The following is a 20,406-nucleotide window of genomic DNA, read 5'->3' as shown; positions in this document are numbered from 1 at the left end:
ATGAGTGAAAAATTGCAACACTGGAAATAAAATTAGAATGAAAAATAAACAAAACTGTTGAAATAAGCTCTTGCCTTGGAATTTGTCAGCAAAGAGACTTTCCATGTAAACAAGGGAAGTTGTCACAAGAAAGGAGGGGCTGTCTCCACAGAAAATGTTGATGAAGGCTTCCCAAAGAGTTCCCAGGGAAATTTCACAATATTCACAGCAAAAAGAAAAATGCTGGAAGGCAATTCAGACTTGGACTGTGACACTTGCCAGAGCTTACTCTGTCCGAGAAGTCACTGGAGTAGCTGTAATCACACTATTTTGAAGTTTCCAAATGCTTTCACTTCCAGGGTGTGTCTGTACGTCTATGTTTGGGACAGGGTCTTGTTATAAAGCCTAGGCTTGTGAGCTCCCCCCCCCCACCGCTCCTCCTCCCCCCCTCCCCGCCTCCCCGCCCCCAAGACAGGGTTTCAGGGGCTGGAGAGATGGCTCAGTGGTTAAGAGTATTGGCTGGCTGGGTGGCGGCGGCGCACGCCTTTAATCCCAGCACTCGGGAGGCAGAGCCAGGTGGATCTCAAGAAGCCAGCCTGATCTACAGAGTGAGTTCTAGGCCACCCAGAGCTATATAGTGAGAATGCACCCTACCCCAGCTGATAAATAAATAAACAAACACTAAGGGCTACAGAGCAGTTACAATAGAGCGGTTTGAACTTGTGTATGTGAGGCCTGCTCTACTCTGAAGTGAGAAGTACCTTCTAGGCTCTTGGACTTGTTGTCTTTCTCAGGAAAGACACATGAACATCAACTGCTCTGTTTGTGCGGTGCTGTGGATAGAACCCAGGGCCTTTGCATCCTAGGCAAGTGTTCTGCCACTGAGCTACATCCACAATCACCAAATAGGGTCCAGGATTGAGACTGCCAAGTCTAGGCCAGGGTAGACTCCATATCCCCACCCCTAATCACCCCTTTCCTTACCTGAACCTCGGCTCCAGCCAGTCTTGACCAGGATTTCGTATTTGAAGCGGCCCCCCTTCCCACAGAATGGGATGACACGGACTCGGTTAACATCCAGCTGGTCCAGCCTGCGCAGGATCACAGCCATGACCACATAGGTCACCAGACATACGGTATATGTCAGCAGGACAATGTGGTTAATGTTAGCAGAAGGTTCCTGGGAAGAAAGACTCATCAGGTACTGGTGGCTTCAGCTCATGCACCTCAGTTTCCAAGGATGTAATCAGGATGCCCTAGGCTCTCTCAATATGGAAAAATATCTAGGAACCAGAGCATCACTCACAGGAAAGATGAACTGGACATGGCTGGGAGGCACAAAAAGGCTGGCCCCAAAGGCAGTGAGGTGGCGGGTAAGGCAGACGGCCTGGCTGGGTGAGGTCTCCTCCAGGGGTACAATCCCCTCAGTTCTCCACATCATCATTTCTTCACTGAAGTACTGGCACAGGGATGTATACAGACCAACAGACACCTCCAGTGCAGACCAGTGGAAATGGCTCGTCAGGTTCAGGTAGTAACTCCTGCCCAGTGACCCAGTCCTACAAGGGACAGAGAGGTGTCACTGTCAGACTCCAAGGCCCTGAGGGTCATGACCAGCCTTCCTGCTGCCCTGGTTCCATAATTAGCCCACATACCTGTGGCTAATGCAGGACAAGTTGCAGTCACCCTTTCCTCACCTCCTTCCCCTCTGCAATCCCCACTCGTGTGGTCCCAGTGGGAGGCACTCACCCTGGGGCAATGAAGAAGGTGTAGGGCCTGTGATCAGCACCCTCAAGCACCTCCAGGCTGATCCTCCTACTGGCCGAGCAGTTGGACTCATTGGGCTGGGACGCGGAGTGCAAGTAGACAGCCAGGTAGGGCTCAGGCTCCTCAGACAGGTAGCGCTCTGGGGGCCACATACACAGTATCAGACCCCCTCCAAAACGCTCATAACTCTAAGGACACCCTGCAAGTTGTTGCCATAGGGCACGAAGGCCACCTAAGCAGAAGATTATAAGAACCTCCACATGGAAGTCAACACATGCTTCTCTGTGGCTACAGGTCTATGGGCTTTATGGAATGAGGGCAACAGGAGAACTGAGTGTTAGCCAGGTCCCCAGGAGCAGTGACTGTAAACTTAATGCTATCTGCATAAATACCCCCTCCCCAGGGACAAAGATGGAAGAAGGACAGGCAGGTCATGTGCCCACCCCTAACACCCACCATTAAGCACTGTGTAAGTGATCCTCAGATGCAGCCCAGCTTGAGGGTTGCTGTTGTCTGCAGTGACCACAGCACTGACTGAGGCCTGGGGCTGTATGATGGTAGAGCCTGCAGGGTTGTGGGAGCCCTGGGCAGCCTGGTCTGAGTTGTTTGGCACCTTCACTGTGATGGCACGCTCTGAGGCCAGCCGCTCAATAGGGATCTGGGTACCAGTCTGCGTCTGGAACGCCATAGATGCCACTTTGGTGGAGACAGTGTAGTTGCTAATGTAGCCGAAGGGAAAGGGGTTGGAATCCACAAGGAAGATGAGTTGCACTACATCACTGAGGTTGGACAGGGCCCCACTGAAGGCCTCAGGAATGGAGAAATGGCAGCTGGGTCCCAAGGTTTTGCCATAACACAGAAGGCTGAGTGGGTCTGAGCGCTTGCCCAGGGCCACAATCTCCTCGCCCACCAGGGCCAAAGGCTCCTCATTGAGTACTCGGGAACGCATAAGGATACACATGAGGGCTGACGAGAGGTTGTAGGCCTTGGATGCCACCATCAGTGAGGGCGGCTCAGCCCCCAGCTCCAAGGGCTGTGGGCCCTGCATATCCAAGCTGGCCAGGTGGATGAGGTCACCTGGGACAGGCAAAGAAGTAAGAGAAGTTGAGAAAAAGTGGTAAGAGCTGGAGGGGAGGCTAGGGAGTGGGGGGGCAGCTTGTGCACCTGTGATATTGAGGATGCTGTCAGCAATGGTAGTGGGTGTTACGGTACCCTCAGTGGTTTCAGCTTGCAAGATGCGCATCATGCCCTCCAGCTTCTGCAGCATCTTCTTCAGGCATGAACGGCACATGAGCTCCCTGCTGGATACCTTCGAGGGAGATCAGCATGGCCTCCAGACCCATCCGCAGCACACAGACTCATGGCATCTATGGTTCCCACCCCCACATCACTAAATGGCTGTCTCCTCACTTTGGCTGGGATTCTAGGCAGCTTCCTGCCTCTAACCTGTCTTCAAGGCTTTGCTCGCTAAGACTTCTTTTTATGTATAAGAGTGCTTTGTTTTCACCCATACCAGAAGAGGGCGACAGATCCCCTTACAGATGGTTGGTAGCCACTGTGTAGTTACTGAGAATTGAATTTAGGACCTCTGAGAGAGCAGCCAGTGCTCTTAACCTCTGAGCCATTTCTCCAGCTCCCACAAAGACTTCTTCTATGACTCCTCCCAATGCAAGGACACAGCCAAGTTCTTCCTGGGGCCTCCATACTAATCCCCTCAGCTATCTGTTTCCATGGCTAAAAGCAAGGCAGATGTCTAGAGTCCAAATCTAGATATACTCAAGGGCATAGCAGCCACATGGTGACAGTGACCTCTACCCAGAGCTCTCTGAATCTCTGTCCTCTGAGGACTTGTCTGTTTTATTGGTCCCTATGCCAACCCCCATCCTGACAGAGTGCCTTCCTATTAGATATGGGTCATTTGGCTTACAAGTCTACAGCTTGGAAAATGGCTACCTCATAGGTCACTAAGGCCATGTCAGGTAAGCCTAGTTAAGTGGGACATGACTACAGGCCTGCTGACAGGGCACACATACCTGGACTACCCTTTCCATCCAGACACCCTATAGGCACCAGAAGAGCAGGTGGGCTCATACTGGGAGACAACAGGGAGGCTGCACAAAACTGGCACAGGTCATAAAGAGCCCCCAGCCTGGAAGCCCTGCTCATGCTGCACAGGGCCTGTGCATGGGGTGTAAGGCTACATCTCTCTTACCATGCACTGGGCCAGTGCAGCAGTGATCTGCTGGATGTCATCCACAGTGTTGACTCGCAGGGAAATCAGGGTCTCTGTGATGTTCTTTCGAATTTGGGCTCGAAGCTGCTGCTCGTGGTTGGGCTCTGATACCATACCTGGAGCCTGCTCATACTGGAGGAGGCAGAGAACATACAAGAATCATGAGAGAGGACAGGCCTCCCTGTAATCTTCAGGAGGGGTGCTAGAGTACAGTTATGAGGCATGGGCAGGGATTTAAAGCTCATTTATAGGGTTCAGGGTATCAAGAGGGTCCCGTGGGAAAGCTGACCTTTGGGAAGGGCCTCGTGTGCAGTAGCTATGAAGGGTAGGCATTAGCATTCGAAGACACTGGGGAACTTTATTGGTTTGAGGTGCATGGTTTCTGCCCACTCACTGAGCACACCTGAGGGACCCTTTTCTGTTCACATGCACTGACCTCATTGAGCACAGTAATGAGGGCTAGAGAGTACTCGATGACGTGCTGGGGGTCAGCCTGCCTCAGTAGTCCAGGCAGCACACTGGCAGTCAGGCTGTACAGCCAGGGTATGAGGTCTGCAGGATTACCACTGGGTTCTGGCAGGACAATAGGCAGAGACCTGGAGGGTGGAAGTAGACTGTAAGCAGGTGGTGGTCAGCTTGTGTTCCCTCCCCAGGGTTCAGCTCACCTGTTGAGTGCAACCACAGCAGCACCAAACTGGTCTTGTACAACCACAGCCAGGCCCACCACAAAAAGAGGCCGGAATCCAGGAGGCAGGACAGCACCATAGGTGGAGAGGCTGCCCTTATAGATGCAAAAGTCCTCACAGTAGCTCTGGCGACAGCGCCTCAGCAATAGGGCATATACCAGTGGAGCTCCAGCATCCTCTGCATCACGCCAGCCTGTGGACAGACACATTAGCATCAGTACAGAGTCCAGGCCCACACCAGCCTCTCCAGGTGACCCACACTCACCTGTGCATTCAAAGTGCACCTTGGTGGTGAGGCCACGTACAGCATCCAACGGGAACAGGCGACAGGAGCCTCCAAGTGGAGGGCGGTTGGGCGAGAGGCGGATGGAGGCACAGCCCTCCTCCTCGCCTGAATGGCCCAGCACAGTGAGTGTGAAGATGTAGCCCTCCCCATCACGAAGCGCACCCCGCCGCACCACCAGATGCATGCCAGTGCTACCCGTGGATGTTGTTGTCTCATCCAGCACCAGAGTCTTATTGCTAAAGGTTCGTGCTGCCCAGCGCTGCATGATGAAAGCATGGAGGACAGGGTGAGAGTGGTCCCCTGGGTACCTCCCCAGGGGACTTGCCCTCTGACTGCTACTCACCCCTTGCTTGGAGCCACTGCTGCAGTTGTCACAGTGACCCTCCAAGTACACATAGGAACTACGGCTCACTTCATACACGGCTTGTGCCTTGCAGGATACACACTCAAGAGACACAATGGGGACTCGCCCACTTCGGATCAGCACCTGGAAGAGACCAGAGTGTCACAGGAGGCTCCACCCTCTTGCATGCCCAGAAAGCTTCCTAAACCAGGCCACTCCTATTTGGCCTAAATTCCAGGTTGTACCTCTGGGTGAATGAATCAAGTGAGCTGACCAACAAAATCCAGAAGGACTTGCCAGCTGGTTTACACCAGGGCCTTGCTGGCCTGGCATTAAGAAGCATGGAAGCCACTGATGGTGCATGATGGAAGCAAAGTACCCAGGAAATCAAGGTTAGTTTTTTTTTCATAGTCCTGTCCCAGACATGCTTGCTGACCTGGGTGGGACCTGGGTGAGCTCAGTCAGGCAGTCAGCTGAGTGCCCTCTGCAGAACACTTGACTAGGTAGGACTAGCTCCAGGTAGGTAACCTGAGAAGGTCTGGTGCTGGGGAGAAAACCTCAATCTGAGGTACCAGAATAGCCCAACACCCCTCCACACACACTGGCAGGGTCCATGCCACAGCAACACAAGTGGCCATCACTTGCACAGTGGTTCTTACCTTTACGGACCATAAAAGTCCAGGGCAGATGTTTGAACAAGAACTGGCTCACTGCCCCAGAAGCAAGGACAGGCTTTGTGGACAGGTGCTGCCATCCAGGTGGGCAAAGGACTTAGTTTCTCACTATTTGTCTTTCATGCTGGTAGCATGAAGTTTGTTTTTTGAAAACCATGGTGTTTGTGTGACTTAAGATTTTGTTTTGGCTTTTGGACACCGGTTATCATTATGTTGGTGAGATCAGAGCAAAACCCTTGGTCTTCCTACCTCCACTCTCTAAGTGCTAGGATCACATAGCAGTGTGCTGTCATGCCTACCTATCCTCCAAAAATTCACACTAAGTTGTGTCCCGGATTTTCAGATAGAAGCAATGCTAATTTGGTAATTTTGGTAAATTAAGTTGGTAATTTACCAAAATCAGCACTAGGTTAGAGCGAACTCACAGCCCCTGGGGATACTACAGCTAAGACTGACGAAACCAGGCTGGAGCAGGTACTGTCCTGGTGTGAGGCTATACTGAGAGGTGTGGGGACACAACCCACCGTCTGGTTGGTGGCTTCCTCCTTCCGGCCTGCTTTCCACACTATGAGGTTGAAGGTATATTCCACACCAGCTTCTAGGCGCTCCAGGGGGATGGTGACCATACTGCTCCCACGGGGCCCGAAGTTCAGCACACAGCCACCTGTCTCACTCTACGACAGCAAACAAAGAAAATGAGTACAAGACCTCTAACTAGTGTCCTAGCTTAGAAGACCTTTTCCTGTGCTAGGGCTTGACCCACCCCAAGAATAATCCAAGTGCTAGGCACTTACTGGACATGGATGCATGAGACAGAGGAGGCAGGGAGTCCCCATGGCTGACCTGTGTTGAAGCCACGCAGGCCCAATGGAAGTTGAGTGGCGTCTGGTCACCATCCTCCAGATTAGGGTCATAGGACTTGCTCCCATCCAGCACCAAGTCCTGTGTGTCTGACCATACCCGGTATGAGCCACCTTCAATGATGGGTACCAGACGTTCAGCAGCGACTGTCACGTTGGCCTGGATGCTCCGTGCCAATGGTGTATCCCCAAATGAAACCACAAACACAAAGCAATAGTGGCCCACAGGCAAAGCCAGCCGTGGCACCACCAGCTGGGGCCGGCTCACATCTACACCAGGAAGTACCATTTGAGCCATTCGTCCTGGCCGTTGACAGCTGGCAGCACGATATATCTCCCAGCGGTACTCAGTTTGGTAGGAGACACAGTTGCGCAGATCAACATGGGCCTCCAGGTAGTTGCGCTGGGAGCGCCGCATCAGCACCTGCAAAGGCAGTGCGACCTCCACCTCGGGCTCCCTGCAGGCCAGCACCTGGACAGTCACTGTGGCCTGCGCCACAAAAAAACTCACTAGGTTTGTGGCATTCACTTCTACACGGTAGTCCCCAGGATGTAGGTAGTAGTGGTCAGCCCAGGACACATCTGTACGCTGTACTGGAGTCCCATCCCCAAAGTCCCAGTGGTAGGCTACACGCCGGGGACTGGGACTTGTAGCAGCCTCAAACCGGGCTGAGCGGTTGGTAAAGCAGCGGCCACTTTGAAGTCTTACATACTGGATAATATCCTGGACTTCCACCATTAGTGTGAGGTTCACGCCACCCAATTCATTGAAGGCACGCACATGGATCTCCAGTAATCCTGCAGCCACAGGTGTGTAGGTGACATCGCGACCCGACAGAATGACCAACGAGTCACCCTGAACCTTTTGCAAGGAGAAGTACCAGGCATAGGCAACCCGGGAGCCCCGCTGCACCCGGGCTGTGAAGTTCTTCTCAGTGCCTGTGGCCATGCCTGGCTCACAGCAGTTGGGTACCTGCAGCCCAACAACAGCCTCCAGCACTAAGATACGAACCTGTGCCTGGGCACGGCTCACATGGTTCTCAGCCTGCACATTTACCATATGGTCTCCGACCCGAAAGAAGCTATGGGAGAAGTGAGGACCAGGGAGCACTTCAGGGATAGATCCGCCAACCTGAAGTCGGAAAGTAACTGCAGAGCCAGCAGCCAGCAAGATTTGAAAGTGGACTGGCTGCCCAGGTGCCACCACCTTGGTGCTGGCCCATAGTACCAGGCTCACAATGGGCTCCTCTACTGTGAGATTGTACATGGCTGAGGCCCAGCTGACAGCATTGGAAGCATTAAGCTGCACAGAGAAGTTGCCAGAAGTGGGGAGGCGCACAGCAATGTATTGGCCGTACTTATTGCCACCCGGCAAGGCCCAGCACCAACTCACATTGGTACCCGCAGCCAGCTGACCCCAAAAGGGTACAGTGGAGCCAGCCGCCACAAAGATCTTGTCTGGCTCACTGGTTCTGATGCTCAGGCCACCCACAGGCACCTGTATGGCCACTTCAATTGTGGCATTAACTGAGCCCAACTGGTTCTCAGCTGTGACTCTGACCATGTGCAGGCCAGCTGTAGCAAAGGCATGAGTGGTGGATGGTGTCAAAGTCTCCCAACTCAGTCCTTCCTCCAGGTACCAAGTATAAACAATACCACTGCCACCAGTCACCTCAGCACCAAGGGTGAGGCTTACGTTGACAGCAGCTGGATTGGGGGATGCAGACAGGATTAGACACTCCACAGGCTCCACAAAGTCTATGGTGCGGTTGGCTGAGGCACTGCCCAACATGTTGGTGGCTCTGAGATGGATATGGTAGGTGCTAGCCTTGAGTGCAGTGAGCGAAAAGCTCTTGCCACTGCCAGTGAGGATGAGGCCGCCATCCTGCTGGGCTGTCCAGCTGTAGGAGATGTTGGTGCCATCCCTAACTGCAGCTTGCAGCTCAAGTGTGTAATTGGTGGGGAAGCAGCAGCTGCCACCACCTCCCACTACCTGCAGCCCCTCAATGAGCTGCAGAACATAGATGAAGATGCTGTCCTGAGCAGAACCCACCTCATTCTCAGCTGTGACAATAATATTGAAAGTACCCACTGAGCGGAAGGTGTAGGAAATAGTGGGGCCGCCTGGAATGGGTGTACATCGATCACAGAGCACCCAGGAGTAGTGAACATCACTACCCACCTCCAACAAGGTGCTAAAGCTTACACTGCCATTTAAGGGTACCACTGTGCGGCTGGCATTGATGGTGAGCCCCTGAACACGCTGCTTCACTGTGATGTTGAGTTGGGCCTCACTTCGGCTCACCTCATTCCACCCAGACACCCTGACAGTGAAGTCACCAGTGCTGCTGTAGATATGGGTGACCTCAGGGCCCTCTCGCTGGCTACCATCTCCCAGCTCCCACAGGTAGGTGGCAGGGCTCCCACTGCCCACTGCTGAGAACAGATAAGGCTGCTGCAGCTCCAGCACACGGGACCCATTGATCCTGATACCAGTGACTAACACAGGTTCCTGTACCTCCACGAAAGCCGAGTCATTGGTAGCAGAGATGTTGTTGGACACAGTGACTATCACCAAGTAGGAACCTGGTTCTTGGTAGATAAATGTCACTTCAGAGCCCCCAGTATGGGTGTGGGTAGCATCTTCAGTGCCAAAGTCCCAGGTGTAGTGGTAGGGGAATGGGGGCCAAGAGTAGGCAACCAGCCAGGCTTCATCCCCAAGCTTCACAAACTGCCTCTCAGGCTGCAGGGTGATGTTGCGTATCTCTGGTTCCACACAGATGCTGGTAAAGTAATGTGCCTTGTTCACATGGCTTGAAAGGACCAATGCCAATGGGAACGTACCACTCCGAGTGAAGTTGTGTGTCACTACTGGATGCCCATAGACAGTCACATTGGAGGAGCCATCCCCAAAGGTCCAATCAAAGAGATAATCGGCAGGGTTCCCGGTGACATGGGCCACAAGCTGGGCACTGGGCTGCGTGGGGATGCAGGTAGAGGGTTCTATGCGTAATACTTCCAGGACAAACACTTGCACATGCAAACTCTGAGACAAGTGGCCAACAGGACTGGCTGCTACTACTGTCACTGTGCAGTTCTGGGCCCGCAGATACACATGCTGCACTGTGGCCTCAGGGCCTTTGAATACTGTACCATCCCCCATGTCAAATGTCCATGTAATGTTGTCACCTGACTCCACAGTAGCACTGACTACCATGGGGGCTCCCTGTTCCACAGATGGGCTCAAACACACAGTCAGACCACGCAACTCCTGGAAGACATGGATGTCTACATGTGCTGCCACACTGCTCACTGTGTTGTTTACCTCCAAGATGACTCTGTAGGTGCCCGTCATGGTGTAGGTGTGGTTGAGTGCTGGTTGGCTCTGTATTAGGACAGGGGATCCATCCCCGAAGTCCCATGTATATAGGACACCGTCAGCTGAGGGCAGTGGGTATGGGGAAAAGGTGATGGGTCGGCCGGCCACCAGGACGTTGCTGCTCATGCCAATAGCCACACGGGGGAGCACAGTGCGCACACTCACGGGCACCTGCTGCGTCAGGTTCTCATAGGTATTGAACACAAGGACGGTCAAGTTGTACTCACCTGCGGAGACAGGCCCAAGTGGGACTTTCTGCCCACAGAATCCCCACCTAGCACCTGTTACTGCATGGGGACAATCCTTCTCAAAGCTTGAACAGCTATGCTCTTGGACCAGGCCCAGAAGGTGTTCATACCCAGGCCATGAACAGGGCAGAGCACCCGAGTCCACAATGAGCAAGATAATGGACAAGGCTGTTTCTTAGGCACAACTGCACAAGGGTGAACACTGAAGGGAATACCAGCACAAGCAAGAGGGAGTACACGGCCTGAGTGTCACATGCCAATTGGTAGAGTGGGGATATCACAGTGTGCAGCCTCAGGAGCTTTTGAAATAATTACACAATGACCCCATCCTACTCTCCCCAAAGGGCTGAAAATAAAGACCAGAGGACGCCGTTCTTTGCAAATTTAGACTGAGGCCTCAGGGACCCTGTCAACCCGCCCCGCTCCTCAATGTCTAGGTGCTCTCCTTTACCCAAGTAAGGGCTGTTCTCCACTACCAAGCCAGGCTGGGTCAAAGTGGCAGTGACAGGGAATGTCACACTCAATGGTAAGCTGTCTAAGCTCAGGACCTGAAAGGCAATGGCCCCACCCCTCACCTGGGCTGGCGTAAACATGCGTGGTATTGTGTTCCACCAGCACCTGGGCCACTGTGGGGTCCGGGACCTGGAAGGACTCGTCGTATGGAGGCTTGAACTGGCGGAGTACCTGCTCCCCATCCCCAAAGTTCCACCTGCCAGGGCAGCAGGCAGACAGTGAGCAGGCAAGATGAGTAAATAGGGTGACCCCTGGCTCTGAATGCAACTTCTAAATCCTTTGTTCCTGGTTCATGGGTTCAAGGTATACTATGTACTATATATATACTATATACTATATACTCTATTACACCAGACCTCTGCCCCTCACATGGTCCTACCCACCAGTACTCCCAATAGAAGAGGAAACTGTAGCTCTGAGCCAGGATTCCAGGATAAATGCTAGGGGCTGAAATGAGAACCTGATGCCAGCACCAACCCAGGCCCTGTTCAGCTAGCCACTCCCCCTCTCTAGGCCCAGAGGCACTCACAGGAAGGCCACCTCCACAGCTGAATCCACCAGCACACCACCCGTCAGTACCAATGTGGCATTGGGGGGCAACACAGCAGGCACTGCGGATACCCACAGCCCCCGCATCTTGTTCATCCGCTCCACAGTGACATTGTAGTTCACGGTGACGTTGCTCACATGGTTAGAGGCTGTCAGCTGAGGAGACAGGCATCAGTGGGTATGGCCCAGAGGCAGCAAGGACAGACCAATGGGTGAAAGGCCTCGAGCCCCGACTCAGCAGCCTCCCCACACTCACCCACAGCTGCAGCAGGGTCCTCAGGGGCAAAGCAAAGCAGAACAGAAGGCAAAGTGAGCACCCAGATACCCCAGGACCCCACGCCTCCCTCCACTGGCCCCTGCCTACCGAGAGCTTGAAGACGGCAGCAGTCTGGTAGATCACATTGAAGACAGTATTGTGGAAAGTCAGGGATGGCTTGTCATCAATGGTCCACCGGAAGGTCACATCCGAACCAGCCTCCACCATGGGGCTATACCGCTAGGGAAAGGAAATGACATGGGCCAAAGCTATGACTTTGCCCCAGCCTGGAGCTGACTCTGTCCCTAACCCCATCTGTCCCCCCTAGACTTACTGGAGAATTTTGTGTGTGGTGCAGAGTGGACAATATGGGTCTACCAGCTGAACCCCAATTGTAAGACACCCATATTCACAGTCTCAGATGTTGACCCAGATCAGTGCAGAGCAGGTGTATCCACAGAGGAAGCCAAAGTATACAATTGGACAAGTCGTAGGAGATGGACAAAAATGGCCCTTTTTTTGTTTTTTTGTTTTTTTTTTTTTGAGACAGGGTAACTTTCTATAGCCTTGGCTGTCCTGGAACTTGCTCTGTAGACCTCAAACTCAGAGATCCACCTGCCTATGCCTCCCAAGTGCTAGGATTAAAGGCGGGTGCCACCATCGTCTGGCTAGAAATGGCCCTTTCAACGAATGCTGGTGCTAGGGCAGACATGCCCAAGATGAGGATGGCACCATCCTCCTAGGGTACTAAGGTAGTTAGCAGTTACCCTTTGAGGTTTCAGATCCCATTTCAACAGGCACATGTATCAGGTAGCTACAAGCACAGCAGATAGCCCAGAAACACATGGGGATTCACGGAGGCTCAGTGAAGGGTGGGGTCAAGAGTGATGACATGTTTCATAAACCCTGAAAAATCTGAAGAGTAGCCTGGTGGTGGTGCACGCCTTTAATCCCAGAGGCAGGAGATCTCTGTGAGTTTGAGGCCAGCCTGGTCTATAGAGCATGGTCCAGGACCCAGGACAGCCAAGGCTCCACAAAGAAACCCTGTCTTGAACAACAACAACAACAACAACAACAAACCCCAAAGCCTGGAATAGAAAAATACCTGAGAGGGTCTAGAGCAGCTCTGGCTGTGCCCTTGAGTAACTTACAAATTTCTAAAGGGTGCTGGTGCAGCTCACAGCACTAGAATCTGCCTACTGTACACGAGTCCCTAGGGTCCGTTCCAGCACCACTAAGGAGAGAGAACCACTAAGCAGACAAGGGCTCCCCAACACGTCTCACGTGGAAACCGTGCAATAGAAACTGTCATCTCTAGAGGACAGCTGAAGGGCTTCCTCGGTGGGAGGAGGCTCCCTGTTCTCATCATTTAGAGGGCCAGGCTGCAGGCCACACTCACCACTAGGATGCCCTGCAGCACACGGGCCTCAGGGCTTGGCACAGCACCAAGGCCACAGATGGGCTCCTCAGCTGTCACCCTCAAGCTGAGATTGGCCTGGCTGGCTCCATTCTGTGCCACAATCTCCACTGCATGATCGCCTTCCGTGAGCCTGGGCAACGGCAGCACTGAGAACAGGGTGCTGTTGGACTCTTCAGTGCAGTCTTGCTGGAGAAGATCCATCTCAAGAGGGCAGGCGTCCTCAAAGGGAGCACTAACGTTGCCCCCAAACCAATGAGCCGTGGCGGTGACATTAGCACCAGAGTCCACCTGAAGCACCAAGGCTGAGCCGTTGGTTGGCACATAGAGGTGGCCATCATGGGAAATAGGGTGAATGACTCTCAGCCCAGCCACTGGGGAGACCACATTGAAGCTGCAGGACAAATTGTGCCTGGACACACTGTTGCCCACTGTAGCCCGGACCTCATAGCGCCCAGGATGCTGTAATCCAGGGTTAGACTCAAGGCCCAGCAGGGGGGTGAACTGCTCCGTGACCAAGAGCAGCTGGAGAGAGCAGGCAGAGCCAGCCCAAGCTTCTTCCAGATGGATAGGCAGGTGAGTCAGCCAATCTGAGGCATTGGTGGAAAGGTACAGGGCTTGGCCAGGACAGCTGGAAGCCGCAGGACAGTGTAGAAGGGTACCTGGGCCAGCATCATGCTGTATGCCAATGAGGTCACCAGGGAGCACAGGAACATCCTGGCCATGGAGAGTGACCTACAGAAGAGGGAACAGTATTGTGTCATGTCCCCATGATAAAAGACTATAGGAATTACTGAGAAAGAGTGGACAGGATGCCCATCTCAGGTCTCAGCACTGTCAATGGTACTTCATGGAGTCCCTGCCCCAAGGCACTCATGGCTGAGACAAACAGAACATTGTTAACACAGGGGACATGCACAAGGAAGATGTAACAAGAGTGACTACCACAAGTGAAAAGAACTTTCTCGGGGATATAAGGATAAAAAGCAGTAGCTGCTCCAAGGGAAAACAAGAGCCCCCCTTAGAAGACACAAGGACAGAGGCCCTGAAAAGGAGATGAGACAGGGGCTCTGAAGCAGGATGCAGGCGAGAGCATCAGGGCAAGGCTGTTGGGCACACACAGGAAGCCTGCACAGTATCTGCTGAGAGACCAGGATCCTGGGCAAATGGGGGAAGTGGCCTCAGGAGTAGGTCAGAGACATACAGGCCCACACCAGGACACATACCAAGTACTGTGTGGGAGGCCCTGCAGGCACAGAGAAGAGGAACTCCTTCCATAGTGTGTAGTTGGCCCTGGGAAGTCCCAGCCCTGCCATGGACCCATTCACACAGACATGAGGGCTGCAGGAAGCATCAAAAGGTACGCAGACGTTGGCTCCAGGACACCAGTGTTCCTCGGGCACACACTTGGGGGCCAGCTCAGTCCTGCTGTCAGGTCCACTGCTGCCTTCTGGGGCCACTGCTGGAGAGGAAGGACGTCAGGAGCCTAATTCACTAACAAGTTACTGTTACGGAGACCCCACTTACCCACTACAAACTGGACCTGGATAACCAGTTCCTCAGTTTCCATTATCGCTCCCCTGCCACTAGACCATGCCCAAGCAGGCACTACCCAGTCTATCTTTGAGACAAGGGAACAGGAGTTGGCAACTCTGCAGAACCTGTCATCAGTCTACCTTGAAGCTGGGATCAGAAGGCATGAGAGAATTCAGATAGCCCACCTAAGCCCCCAACTCCTATCCCTTACAGAGCCCTACCTGCTTCTCTCAAGGGTCGATACACCTGCAGACGCAGCTGGACAGGCCCTTCAAGCTCCACGGTCTCAAACTCTGCTGCAGTCAGAAAGGCTTCACGGCTAGGGCTCAGGCTAGGGAACACCATGACCTGGAGGAGATGGGACTGCCTCAGCTCAAAGATCTATCCCTTGGGGTGTAAGTATAGCCCTCTCTAGGCCACCATTAACCTCATTTCATATCACTTGAGAAGAAAAATCAGAACAAAACCATCTGTCAACAACAGGAAGGCTGAAGCAAGGTCTTGAGTTCAAGGCCTGCCTGGGCTACACAGCAAGACTTCTTCAGATAATGGAATTAGATGCTTGTCATCTCTGCCCTCTTGAGTATTTTTCTAAATGTCACACTGGGCACACCAACAATTTTAACAAGCTCTATCAAAACCGACCTGAGGGTTTTTTTTGTTTGTTTGTTTTGTTTTTAAAGGGTTAGGGTGCTAGGAACTGAACCCAGATCCTCATTAATGCTAGATACCTGCTCTACTACTGTGCCATATCCCCAGCCCCCAACCTGATTATTGGAGACAGTAATGCAAGGCCTCTGGGCCTGCAAAAATGCAAGGCCTTTAGGTTCTAGAGTACAAAAGGACTGGCCTACCTCCACAGGCTGCAGGGGGCCCTGGAGAGTTTCCTGCTGTGCCAGTGGATGCAGGGGTCCAGACAGGCCTCCACCAGACACTCCCACAAGAAAGCTCTCAGCATCCCACAGAGGCCCTGGGGGTGGTAAGTATGCAGTGAGGTGCCAAGGCAGGCAGAGGAGACACTGGGGAAACATCCCCTGGGGTCCGGACCTAGGGCTGAGTCACCTGGCAGAACCACCTGGCCCCCCTCATCTTGCTCCCTCTGTCTTAATTTCTTCTGGTTCAGCCCCAACCCAGGCACAAGAACAAACACTCAGCAAACACATGGTCAATACTGGGCCTGAGAAGATAAAAAGAGGGAAGGGTGGCCGGAGTGCCACCCAGCGGTCCATACCTCCGGGCCTCAGCTCGCAGACATAACTATGTGGTGCCGAACACAGGTCTGTGTTGCACTGCCCAGCTGGCCCCAGCCGCACACAATGCTCCGCTGTGGCTGGGTGTGGCTCCCCAGGCAGCCAGTTCTGGCAGCTTTCCAGGTTGAAGGCCTCACCCTGAGGATCCAGGCCTTCCTCTGCCCCCTCCACAGATGAGAAGCCAATCCACACATCCAGGCTCCTGTGAGCAGATTCAAGGGAGGACCAGGCCATCAGGAAGTAGCTCTGCCTTACCTCTAGGGACATACTCCTCACAACACCCTGCTAGATGGGCCATATCACTCTCATTTTCCAACCTCAGAAACATTACCCGGCAAGGACCACATTTAACCAGAATCGTGTGTGTGTAGGACCAGCTCTTCTTGGAGACCTCAGATTTGGCCCAGGATCATGCCCCGAAGGGAAAGTGAGTGCTGCAGCAGAGGACCAAGGCTGTCTCGCCTATGGGTCCTACCTGATAGTTCTACCAAGGCAGGAAGGCCCTTCTACAGGCAAGGTTTAGAGGTCCATGGCCCAGCTTGGGCACAGGTACATACATACACAGGAATATATATGTACAAGTACACACAGTGGTGCTCAGGTGTAGGCACAAGCCTGGACACACATACTGGGAAGGAGTCATGATGGAGCCCTGGTTCCATGTAATAAGGACAGTCACCCACTAACTGGATGATTCTGGAGAGGGTCCTTAACCACTCTGGACCTCTATTCCCCTTCTCAACACAGGGAATGTGAAGGATGTAAGTAACCACCCATAAGACAGGAGTTCCCACCCCACCCAGGGAACAGATCCCAAGAGAGGTGAAGTGTACCCTTACTGTCCACCCCTGACAGAGGACTGTAGGGCCTCAGAATACATCCCAACAAGCCTGGACAAGGCACAGGAGCCTGACAGGCTTTCCAAGGATGAATAGCACTGCCACTCACTGTGTATGAGAGGGTGGTGAGCATAGGGGTATGAGAAGGAGGAATTATATATATCCTCGTAGTGACCAAGAACTAGTACAGCCAGCAGGACCCAGGGCCCTCCCCTAGAGGGGACAGGAAAGACAAGAGGCCCTGGACCAAGTTCAACTTGTGACACTTCCCCTAAGGGAAGAAGCTCCCATCCACATCCACCTTTATATATGCAGAGCTGCCAGCAATGGCCACCTGTGGAGCAGGACACAAAGGCCCAGCTGCTCCCAGCTCAACTCCTGAGCCCTACAGGCCTCAGGCTCTGGCCACACCCAGCATCCTCAGCAACCTCCACGCACTTTGGCCTTTCTAGAGTTTGGGGACAGGTACCTGGTAACCTGGGAGACCAGGAAGTGCTGGATAGCAGGACTGTCTACCATAGCCAGAGCAGCTCCAGCCCAGGTCCGACATTGCTCTTGTGCTTGCAACCAGGGTGCCTTCTCTGCCACCAGGCGGTAGCAGTGCCCATTGCTAGGGAAGATCTCTGTGTCCGAGGGGCAGAGTGGGTGCACCACTAGGGATGGTAAGCAAACACCAAGACATCAAGGTATGCCTGAGGCTGGAATACCAGGCTCTACCCACCCCAGCATAGAAGAGGAAGCATGAGGGGTGACCAGGGCAAGCACCTTGGGGAGGCTCCTTCTCCAAGGCCAGGATGCTATAGGTGACCTCGAGGGCTGAGCCTCCTCGGTGCCGTATGCCAAGTTCAAGGCTCTCATCACTGTGCACAGAGGATGGGCACACAAGCTCCAGGACAGCAGGTGCTGCGTCTACTTGGACCTCTGTCTCCAGCAGAGCTGAGGCAGTCCCCAAGGCCAGCACAACTGTCACGTGATAGCCCCCAGGTAGCACATAGGAGTGGGTGACAGCAGGGCCAGCCATGTCCACCTCAGGGGAGCCATCTCCAAAGTTCCAGCGTGTGGAGCTGATGGGTAGGGGAGAAGTGATGTGGAAGTCTGCTGGCTGGCCAGAGGCCAGGGGTCCATGGGGCCCCACCAGGGCAGCCCCTGGGGAGGCAGGAAAGATGTGCTGGAGCAAGATGGGGCCCCCACAGGCAGAGCTGAGGGACAGCGAGATGCTGGAACACCAGGAGGAGCAGGCTGCAGAAGTGTTGACAGGCTGGCCTGCCCCGCAGAAGCACTGGTTCTGTTCTGAGAGCGCTGCAAGGCTCTCCCCAGCTGAGAAGCAGAAGGCACTGCAGGCCTCAGACTCCAGCGGTCCCTCATGAGCGAAGTGGAAGGGTACTGCTGCCACTGCATCTGAGCTGTTGTCAGGGAGGCAGGCCACATATTCCTCACCTGGAACAGACAAACCCACTGGGTCCCAGGGCCTTACCTTCTCCTGGCTGCATCGTTTCCTCACCACTTTCTTTGTTTTTTTTTTTGGTTTTTCAAGACAGGGTTTCTCTGTGTAGCTTTGCGCCTTTCCTGGAACTCACTAGGTAGCCCAGGCTGGCCTCGAACCCACAGAGATCCGTCTGGCTCTGCCTCCCGAGTGCTGGGATTAAAGGCCCACCTCCCAGCCCTCACCATTTTCTTTAAACTCCATGGCAGAGCCCCCACCTCCAAAGAGGCCTTCTAAACCCTATCTGGCCACTGTCTTCCCATGAATGCCTTCCTTTCCCTGGGCCTCATCTGCCACTCCACTCTCCCTGGGTCCTGCTCAGTAAGGAAAAACAATGTCATTCTTGTCCTCTTGCCCCACATCCCCTCCACTCACCACAGGCACTGTCCAATAAGGGGAAACTGAGGAGAGGTTGGCCGGCCAGTGGAATGGGCCCCCTGCACGTAGCTGCCTCGGGCTGTACTACATGTACCCGTCGTTCCTTTGCCCAGCGTGGCAGCCACACCAGACCACAGTTGCACTCAAATGGGTTCCCACTCAGGTTTCTGCAGGGGAGGGGCAGGTGTGGGGTACCAAGCCAGCAGGGATACAGATCAGCTTCCCACTGCCCACAGCTCTCAAAACTGGGAGGGGCAGGGGACAGGGCAGGTAGACAGAGGAGGTATTGGGGACAAGAGACCGACCAGTTACTGATAAACCCACTAAAAACAAAGCAACTTACATTTCACTTAAATTAAATAAATTAGCAAACACTCCTTCTTCTAATGTAGAAATCCTATTGTTGCTTATGTCCCTGCAAGAAAGAAGGATTGGACGAGGCGTGACCCTTTGGTGACAGGCAGCACTTCCTGACTGCCCTGAGTAACCTCTAGTGTGGCAGGCATAATGGGGAGGGAGGGGACACTCACAGCTCCACCAGTGCTGAGAGGTTCACCAGGAGCCCGATGTCCAGCGTCTGGAGTAGGTTGTGGGACAGGTCTCTGAAGAACAAGAGATTGTGGTCAGGACAGGAACTCTGGGCTAGCTGAAGGCATACTTGGTTCTCACCAGGAGCTTCCCAGCATCCAAAGCTATAGCTTCTCAACCCCACAACCCGCCCCCCATTCTCACAGGCCCCAAGAGGGCTTTTCTCGTGAAAGATATGGGGAAGACTTAATCTGGGGAAACTGAGATAGAAGAGCTAAAGACCTCAGAACTCTGCCACCACGTCAGCCCTGCACTGAGGACCACACAGCAGAGCTACACAGAATAACTGACCTAAAAGCCTCCCATGTGGTCTCTGCAGCGCTTCTCCCAAAGGAGAGCCTTGGGCTGTCTCCAGTACAACAGAAGAGTCCCACATCACCAAGGACTGGTTACTTACACCCTTTATGTAAGATTCAGGGTTCACCAGGCTGGGAACCTAGTTGGTAGTAGAAGAGAGTCTTCAAGATGTGTCCAAGATGCAGTGGGGGTACAAAGATGAGATGAAGGAGAAAGAGTCCTGGTTGACACCCCATACATGCCACAGTCCTGGTGATGGCAAACACCAGATCTCCCTAAACAAACTATCAAAAACTCTAAATTCAGGGCTTGGGAGACAGCTCAGTACCATTAAAGCACTTGCCTCGGAAGCAAGAGGACTGGAGTTCTGATCCCCAGAACCCTCATAAATGCTGGCTAGTGAGACTGGCCATACTGGCAAGCTCTGGGTTTGACTGAGATCTTATCCTTTGAGACAATCACTGGGCAAGCGTTAGTGAAACATTTCACTATTAGGATAAGAATTTGTACTGTATCAAGCTCATGAAAGGATATGCTGGCTGTACTTTCAGGAGGGGAGGCTAAAATCTTTTTAGATTATGGATTAGACTATAGAAAAATGTCTGCCGTAAATCAAACAGTGAAGGGGAAGATGAATAGGAATCTCATTTACACAACTTAAGTAAAAACATAGCTCTCTGAACAGATGAAGATATGTTTCTAATATATCCAGAATCTAATCAATATTTATATGTATAATTCAGCTATTATTTGGCTTAAAAAAGCTTATTGGGAAATGTAATCATATTTACTATTTTCTACAGAGAAAATATTTTCCTGTTTCAAATAACCCTGGACTTTTGAAT

At 53.1% G+C, this 20,406-nt stretch overlaps 1 protein-coding gene across 3 annotated transcripts in view; it reads right to left on the bottom strand.

Annotated features, from left to right (window-relative positions):
- Pkd1 (polycystin 1, transient receptor potential channel interacting) overlaps positions 1-20,406 on the bottom strand; it is a 51,291-nt gene that overhangs the window by 12,159 nt on the left and 18,726 nt on the right. For 2 of the 3 annotated variants that reach the window (XM_059270194.1, XM_059270195.1), the window contains exons 2-26: positions 19,207-19,278; positions 19,020-19,091; positions 18,674-18,843; positions 17,581-18,252; positions 17,285-17,468; positions 15,958-16,178; positions 15,581-15,696; positions 14,948-15,074; positions 14,417-14,649; positions 13,173-13,925; positions 11,882-12,013; positions 11,498-11,673; positions 11,031-11,164; positions 6,812-10,434; positions 6,493-6,642; positions 5,295-5,438; positions 4,931-5,210; positions 4,645-4,858; positions 4,416-4,575; positions 3,959-4,111; positions 2,911-3,055; positions 2,203-2,823; positions 1,729-1,885; positions 1,286-1,538; positions 964-1,159 (exon numbers count right to left, since the gene is read on the bottom strand). In XM_059270194.1, coding sequence (XP_059126177.1) covers positions 964-1,159; positions 1,286-1,538; positions 1,729-1,885; positions 2,203-2,823; positions 2,911-3,055; positions 3,959-4,111; positions 4,416-4,575; positions 4,645-4,858; positions 4,931-5,210; positions 5,295-5,438; positions 6,493-6,642; positions 6,812-10,434; positions 11,031-11,164; positions 11,498-11,673; positions 11,882-12,013; positions 13,173-13,925; positions 14,417-14,649; positions 14,948-15,074; positions 15,581-15,696; positions 15,958-16,178; positions 17,285-17,468; positions 17,581-18,252; positions 18,674-18,843; positions 19,020-19,091; positions 19,207-19,278 — 9,158 coding nt within the window. Of the gene's footprint in view, positions 1-963; positions 1,160-1,285; positions 1,539-1,728; positions 1,886-2,202; positions 2,824-2,910; positions 3,056-3,958; positions 4,112-4,415; positions 4,576-4,644; positions 4,859-4,930; positions 5,211-5,294; positions 5,439-6,492; positions 6,643-6,811; positions 10,435-11,030; positions 11,165-11,497; positions 11,674-11,881; positions 12,014-13,172; positions 13,926-14,416; positions 14,653-14,947; positions 15,075-15,580; positions 15,697-15,957; positions 16,179-17,284; positions 17,469-17,580; positions 18,253-18,673; positions 18,844-19,019; positions 19,092-19,206; positions 19,279-20,406 lie in introns of all 3 variants that reach the window. The other variant, XM_059270193.1, reaches the window with a different exon arrangement.

Source organism: Peromyscus eremicus, chromosome 8a (assembly GCF_949786415.1).
Source record: "Peromyscus eremicus chromosome 8a, PerEre_H2_v1, whole genome shotgun sequence".
Lineage (NCBI taxonomy): Eukaryota > Metazoa > Chordata > Mammalia > Rodentia > Cricetidae > Peromyscus > Peromyscus eremicus.
Note: the sequence above shows the minus strand (reverse complement) of the source record. Positions and strands in the feature narration are given on the sequence as shown.